General features: G+C 42.4%; 1 protein-coding gene across 1 annotated transcript; it reads left to right on the forward strand.

Annotated features, from left to right (window-relative positions):
• Nucleotides 1-473: 473 nt before the first annotated feature.
• On the forward strand, nt 474-7,597 carry LOC147081145 (uncharacterized). The gene is made up of 4 exons (XM_085980939.1): nt 474-600; nt 3,625-3,781; nt 6,999-7,107; nt 7,242-7,597. The coding sequence occupies exons 1-4, from the start codon at nt 558-560 to the stop codon at nt 7,368-7,370; spliced, it is 438 nt and encodes a 145-aa protein (XP_085837065.1). The 5' UTR covers nt 474-557; the 3' UTR covers nt 7,371-7,597.
• The last annotated feature ends 398 nt before the right edge of the window (nt 7,598-7,995 follow it).

Genomic DNA, 7,995 nt, shown 5'->3' on the forward strand with positions numbered 1-7,995 from the left:
ATACAGGAGCTGTAAAAGTAGTTCTCTCTTAAAGGTACATACACTACATTGATGATTCTGCTACTCCCATTTACATCTCATCTAGAGTCACCTTTTGTTTCTTAACTTGTCTTATTACCATCTCCTTTTGCCTTGCACCATCATCCCTTTTGTCTTTTAATCTCTCCTGCCTTCCATCCTATCACAGACCTTCATTTTTGTTCTTTCCTCCTCTCCCCCCTTTCCCTGCCCCTGCACATGCTTAAAAATCTGTTACATCTCTAACTTTTTCCAGTTCTGATGAAAGGTCATCGACCTGAAACGTTAACTCTGTTTCTCTCTTCAAGGATGCTGCCTGACCTGCTGAGTATTTCCAGCATTTTTCTGTTTTTATTCTAGCTTTCAGTTTCAGTTTCAGAACAAAAATAATTATTTCCAGGTAAGCTGTCATGATGAATTGGCAGGAAACTGAGCAGCCATATAAACACTGGGTTTAAACAAAATCCTGCAGTACTAGAACCAGGGGAGAGAGACAGACAGAGACAGAGAGAGAGAGAGAGCAACACAAAGCCGGCAACATGAGCTCCTGGTCAAACTTTTCATCAGCTGGCACAACTTCAGGTAAACGACGGGTCGAATTTTGTGGTCAGTGTCGAACGAACGGCACTAGCCGTTCATTACACTAACACTTGCCCATAGACTTTCTACGGGCTTTTGTACGGAAAGTTCCTTTCAGCCAACCATCCACACAGTGCCCTCTACAGGGCATCTGAGACCTGTGTGAACACCTTAACCAATCAGATTGAAGAATCATTAATGAGCAGCACAGAGACTGAAACAAGAAGTGTCAGTTAGAATATTCAATTCAATGTCAAATCAGGTAGAGAAAGCAAAATAAAACGAGGGAAAGAAAGATTGGATTAAGAGACAGAAAGAAAAAGTAAACAAAAAGATTTTTAAAATTTATTTTACTTTTTTTAATTTCCAACAATAATTAAAATCTGAAGGAATGAGATTCAACACTGGTACAAGTTAATTTTCAGTGTCAGAGAGATTGTCTGGCAATAATTAAGACTTACTCCACCGTTAAAAGGTTACTTCGACTGGAACAGACAAGCCTAACTTTTTTCTGCGAGTTTAGTTTGTATCTTTGAGGAAAGTACAGCCACTTCACGCCTTTCAATGTATTTGACTGGTGAGTCTCCTGGTGGGATGCCGTTATTGCACAGTTTCTGGAGGAGCAGGGCATCTCGCACAGCAACTTCCTCATTTTCAGGTTTAACTGTGGATGTGCGGTCGTTGGAAGTTGTTGTCCAATTTCTACGTAAATAACGGTGAGCACTGTTAGCCTCACGGTTATTTCTACCGCAAGATCAGACCCAATAACTTTATTGTATTTCTTTTCCTCTGTCGCAGCCATTGATTTTTGTTCTGGGAATCACTAAGGGGCTATTTTATTCCCTGTATAATTTCACTAAACTGTCTTTAGAACTTTCTGAAGAAGGGTTTCGACCTGAAACGTTAACTCTGTTTCTCTCTCCATGGATGTTGCCTGGCCTGCTGAGTTTTTCCAGTGTTTTCTGTTGTTATTTTGGATTTACAGCATCCGCAGCATTTTGCTATGATATTTATATCTCTTTGGACTGTGTGCAATAAATTCTCTTCATGGCATGAGGCTACAGGGTGGAGAATAAATCTCACCCCAGTTTTCCAGGTAAGGGGATGAGGCTACTTTTTGTTTGGGTCTCTCCTTTGTGCCCAGTCTCACTTGGATAGTAGTTTGATGCATGTTAAAGGTCTGTAGGGTTACTAATGGTGCATTAAGTCTCCAGCTGCTGATATCTTTCAGAAGAGATGTTAAACCAAAGCCTCGTCTGCACCTCGGTGGATGTAAAAGATTCCATGGCGCTATTCGAAGAGGAGCAGGGGAGTTCTCCCCGGTGTCCTGGCCAATATTTATCCCTCCTTTGGCTTCTCCTTGGTTCAGTGGTAACATGCTTGCTTCTGAGTCAGAAGGCCTTGAGTTAAAGCTTCACTCCAGAGGCTAGAGCAGATAATTTAGATCTGATGGTATCTTTCCAGATAAGACATTAACTTGAGGCTCTGCCTGCTCTCTCAGGTGGATGTGAAAGACCCATGACACTATTTAAAAAGAGCAGGGGCGTTCTCCCCGGTGCCCTGGCCAATATTTATCCCTCAACCAAAATCGCCAAACACAGATTACACTATCTGGCCATTATCTTGTTGCTGTTCTTGGGATCGTGCAATGCATAATTTGGCTGCCACGTTTCCTACATTATAATAGTGACTATACTTCAGAGTGTTTCATTGGCTGTAAAGCACTTATAGACGTCCTGAGGTCATGCAAATTGCTATATAAATACAAGTCTTTTCTGTTTTCCAAGCAATGTTAGTTTTAGCTTGTCATATGCCAGTTCCAGCTAAGCTATGCTACACTTTTACCTAGTGATAGACACTGCTCGGGACAACGTCTCGGTCACCCATATTTGGGGACAACAGTGAAACAGACAGGTGCTTGCCTAAGTGCAATTAAAAGGTGGGATAATATTTTCTGGTGACGTGTCATTTGTGCTAGATGGGCAGACCTTGTAGTTGTCAGCTTGGCCTGGGGGACTGGGGAGATCACCCAGGGCTGTGGAATCTCTTGGACAACCATCTTGCTCTGTTGCAATGTTATCAGCTGTTACAATCTTGTTTTTGGAGGACTGGCACTGGGACTTTCCTTCTGCCTTGAGCATGGATGTCCTGGATTTGCCTGGGTCTCCTTCTGGGGATAAGTTCCAGCATCTGGATTCGAGCCAGTCACACGTCTTGTGTCTTGTCTTCAGTGTGTGCAGCTCATGAGGGAAGAGGGACGTCAACTTTTGGGTCCTAATTTTTCCCTTTGGGGACAGAGATGACAGCCTTTTTGGGCTCTTTTCACAATTTAATGGAGTCTTTTACCTTGTGCAGTGGGCTGGCTGGTGCAGAGGAGAAAAGACAATTTAAGTTGACAACTGGTCATAGCACTTTGTTTATGCTCAGTTGGTAGCACCCTCGCCTCTGAGTCAGAAGGTTGTGAGTTCAAGTCCCACTCCAGAGACTTGAGCACAAAAATCTAGGCTGACACTCCAGTGTAGTACCGAGGGAGTGCTGCACTTTCAGAGGCGCCGTCTTTCAGATGAGACGTAAAACCAAGGCCCCATCTGCTCCCTCAGGTGGATGTAAAAGATTCTATGGCACTATTTCGTACAAAAACAGAGGCGTTATCCCCGGTGTCCTGGCCAATATTTATCCCTCAATCAACATCTCTAAAAAATAGATTATCTGGTCATTACCACATTGCTGTTTGTGGGAGCTTGCTGTGCGCAGATTGGCTGCCGCATTTCCCACATTACAACAATGACTACACTTCAAAAAGTACTTCATTGGCTGTAAAGTGCTTTGGGACTTCCGGTGGTTGTGAAAGGAGCTATATAAATGCAAGTCTTTCTTTTTGTTCTACTTCCCTTGTTGTGATGTTATCGGAAGTCCCCCCAAAATTGTGAATTCTACGTGGCCTTACAACATGACAAATTCTTTCAAATTCACATCATGAATCCTTTGCTTTGCTGAACATAACAAATGACTTTTGTTATTTTACAGGTGGTGGAAAACCCCATGACTTGCAGACAAAACCTGAACTTACTGAACTGTACAACCAACGTGTGGTAAAGGCAGAGAGAGTGCAGAGAGCCTTGAGTGGATCAGCATTAAGTGGAGTGCCAATTATAGCTGGACCTTTCAGACATGAAGGTGTGAGGTAAGCTTAGTATTTGTTAGGTAGATAGCACTAAAAAATATACCCTTGACAGATAGGACTTTTTTTTATTCGTTTATGGGATGTGGGCGTCGCTAATTGCCCTTGGGAAGGTTTATGGGATGTGGGCATCGCTAATTGCCCTTGAGAAGGTGGTGGTGAGCCGCCTTCTTGAACCGCTGCAGTCCGTGTGGTACTCCCACAGTGTTGTTAGGTAGGGAGTGCCAGGATTTTGACTTAGCGGCAATGAAGGATCGGCGATATACTTCTAAGTCAGGATGATGTGTGACTTGGAGGGGAACTTGGAGATGGTGGCGTTCCCATGCGCCTGCTGCCCTTGTCCTTCTAGGTGGAAGAGGTCGCAGGTTTGGGAGGTGCTGTCGAAGAAGCCGTGGCGACTTGCTGCAGTGCATCTTGTAGATGGTACACACTGCAGCCACAGTGCGCTGGTGGTGGAGGGAGTGAATGTTTAAGGTGGTGGATGGGGTGCCAATCAAGCGAGCTGCTTTGTCCTGGATGGTGTTGAGCTTCTTGAGTGTTGTTAGAGCTGCACTCATCCAGGCAAGTGGAGAGTATTCCATCACACTCCTGACTTGTGCCTTGTAGATGGTGGATGGATCACAGTATCATCACTGGTGACATTGATCTTGTTCTCCTGGGGGGTATTAAATGCATTGTCTGAATGTTTGAAATACTTTTTACCTGATAGTAACTGCTGTCGCCATATAAAACAATATTCTTACTGTTGATAATTCGTTACTGCCACACAGGTGGAATACTGTAATGGGAGTGGGTCAGTGGAATTTGTAAATGGGTTATTGATTGACTTTTTTAACACATGAAAAAATAAAGTTAGCTGTGGATATTTTAAATGATCTGCCTCCTCTAAAACATAGTTGGAGTCCAGTCCTCAGTGAGTTAGGTCAAGTGCTATTCAGGGAGAAGGGCACAACAAGGACATTTCTCTTGAACCAATCCCATATACTCCTTATCATTAATAGTGGCTGCATTTTAAGAAATATATATGTAAGTTTTACCAGGATAAGTATTGCTCTATTTCTTAACTCGAACTGCTGATCGGGTGGATGGGCGGCTAGGTGTCAGACTTCTGCTAGTGCCCCCTTTGATCTCCCTGCTTGGACAATGCATCAGTACATTTAGTGCCGCAATTATAGGATGCCACCCCCAATTCCTGTCCAGTGGAGGCAGTGAAAATCTGCTCTTAAAGAACCAGTGGTGAAAGCTCTTCCCAGGGGTTGAAGTTGGGGGCCATTAAATGTCAACCACAGCTCAGTGGCAGCACTCTTGCCTCTGAGTCAGAAGATCATGGGATCAAGTCCCACTCCAGAGACTTGAGTACATAATCTAGGCTGACTTCAGTGTTGTACTGCAAGAGTGCTGCACTGTTGGAGGTGCTGTCTTTTGGATGAGATGTTAAATTAAGGCCCCATGTGCTCTCTCAGGTGGATGTAAAAGTTCTCATGGCACTATTTGAGAGAAGAACAGGGGAGTTCTCCTGGTATCTTCATAGAATGATACAGCACAGAAGGAGGCCATTCAGCCCATCGTGCCTGTGCTGGCTCTTTGAAAGAGCGATCCAATTAGTCCCACTCCCCTGCTCTTTCTCCATAGCCCTGTAAATTTTTTCACTTCAAGTATGTATCCAATTTGCTTTTGAAAGTTATTATTGACTCTGCTTCCACCACCCTTTCAGGTAGTGCATTCTAGATCGTAACAACTCGTTGCATAAAAAAATGTTTCCTCATGTTGCCTTTGTTCTTTTGCTAATTACCTTAAATCTGTGTCCCCTGGTTACCGACCCTTCTGCCAATGGAAACAATTTCTTCTTATTTACTCTATCAAAAACTTTCATGATTTTGAACACCTCTATCAAATCTCCCATGAACCTTCTCTGCTCTAAGGAGAACAACCCCAATTTCTTCAGTCTCCCTACGTAACTGAAGTCTTTCCTACCTTGTACCATTCTAGTAAATCTCCTCTGCACCCTCTCCAAGGCCTTGACATCCTTCCTAAAGTGTGGTGCCCAGAATTGGACACAATACTCCAGCTAGAGCCTAACCAGTGTTTTATAAAGGTTTAACATAACTTCCTTGCTTTTGTACTCTATACCTCTATTTATATTACCAAGGATCCCATATGCCTTTTTAACAGCCTTCTCAACTTGTCCTGCCACCTTCAAAGACTTGTGTACGTACACCCCCAGATCTCTCTGTTCCTGCACCCCCTGTAAAATTGTCCCATTTAGTTTATATTGCATCTCCTCATTCTTGCTACCAAAATGAATCACTTCACACTTCTCTGCATTAAATTTCATCTGCCATGTGTCTGCCCATTTCATCCATCTGTCTATGTCCTCTGAAGTCTGTTACTATCCTCTTTACTGTTTACTACATTTCTGAGTTTTGTGTTTTGGCCAACATTTATTCCTCAGCCAATACCTAAAACAGATTATCTGGTCATTATTTCATTGTATTTGTGGGAGCTTGCTGTGCGCAAAATGCCTGTCACGTTTCCTACATTACAACAGTGACTGCACTTCAAAAGTTGGTTGTAAAACGCTTTGAGACTTCCTGAGGTTGTGAAAGGTGCTATATAAATGCAAGTCTTACCTAATATCTCATTGTCCAGGCTAACACTTGAAAAATAGCCACTCAAATGGCCACTCTTTATGCTTGAGCCTGGATAGTGAGTGCAAACCTACTCTCAGCCAACCACTGTGATGTAAAAAAACGACTAGGCACTTGGTCTGAGTATTAAACAAGGCTTTAATCAACTGTTTTTCAACCTGGAGATCTAGTTGTGTCCTTCACTAGTTCCTGTTAAAGAATGTCCTGAGCAAGCTGGGCCCATGCCCGAGTATTTATACTCTCCCTGGACAGCGCCACCAGCAGGCCACCCAGTATTATTACATAAGTCGTTTCCACATGAATGGCACTGTGTATGCGCACTTCCAGCCAATATGGATGGACAGCAATTAGGAGATGATGAGGTTGATTGTAGCATTCTTTTACCTATCTTAGCTGAGACAGAGCAAGTGAACACAGATAGGGATCAAACCTAGGTCTCTCCCTGGTCTATATTACTGAAAACTGCAGCAGTTACAGGACTTTAATTTACATTACTGCTGACAGAATGAGTGAACTTGAAATCTTGAAATAATATTTAGTACAGAATGTTTTCATTTATTTCTTGATCTTAGGGTTACCACAGTGAATGGGTCAGAACTGCTGATTCACAAGGGGAATAATTTTGGTGATAGTCATCAAACAGTGGTGGTTGATGCCAAGCACATGTCAAGCGGCTGGAAGGTATGGATTAACCATTTGATAAAATGCATATCAAAGTGAACTGTGTGTATCGGCCAAATACGAACACTAACCTTTACATCCATTTTGTGATGCAATAAACAGAATTTATTTAATTTGTGTTCATAATTTTGCAGGTAGTGGAACAAAGTAATGTCCGAGGATCAAACGTCTCAGACTTTGTTAAAGCTGGTGGCAAAGATTACAAACTTATCAGTGACAACTGTCAACATGCTGCAACAAACATGATGAAAGAAGCCAAATAATGGTCTCAGAGACATTGCTTATTTTTCTTAGGTCATTGCTAGTAGAATTTAGGAATTGTTTGCATAAACTGATCATTGGTCTTAATGAAAAAGTAGGAAAATGTAACCTTTTATCTGCCGGCTCTCTTCATGCTATCTGTTTTGTGGCTAGTGTCACAACTATATTGCGCTCAGACCACCTGGAGTCCAAAGTAACAGCAAATTACAGCAACAAAAAATAAAATACTCTACAAACTGTACAAAATAGGTTTGTTTGTTGAAGCTGAGAAGGATGTGGTTGGATCTGTTGAAGATTTTTCAACTTGTATTTTTAATTTAATTAGTAGTGTAAGTTTCCAGTTTGTCCTGATCACAGGTTAATGTGAATGCAGAGCTGGCATATTTAAATGTAAAGCTTTCGAGACTACAAAGCATGAATTACTAGTAGTGTAAAATAGGATGGGCTTATTAGGAGTAATTGTACAAAACTGTGCTGCTGGGTTGGAGCCTTGCGCACAAGGAGCACATATTGGAGCACATATTGGAGATCTGGGTACACAAGTTGGGTATGGCATAGTCAACAGTAGTCACCTCACCATGTGTCAGAAACTGTTGGGCACATATCCCAATCATTACACCTATCTGT

The sequence above is a fragment of the Somniosus microcephalus genome, unplaced genomic scaffold, assembly GCF_052327205.1.
Source record: "Somniosus microcephalus isolate GS21.2 unplaced genomic scaffold, FLI_Smic_1.0 scaffold760, whole genome shotgun sequence".
Taxonomy (NCBI): domain Eukaryota; kingdom Metazoa; phylum Chordata; class Chondrichthyes; order Squaliformes; family Somniosidae; genus Somniosus; species Somniosus microcephalus.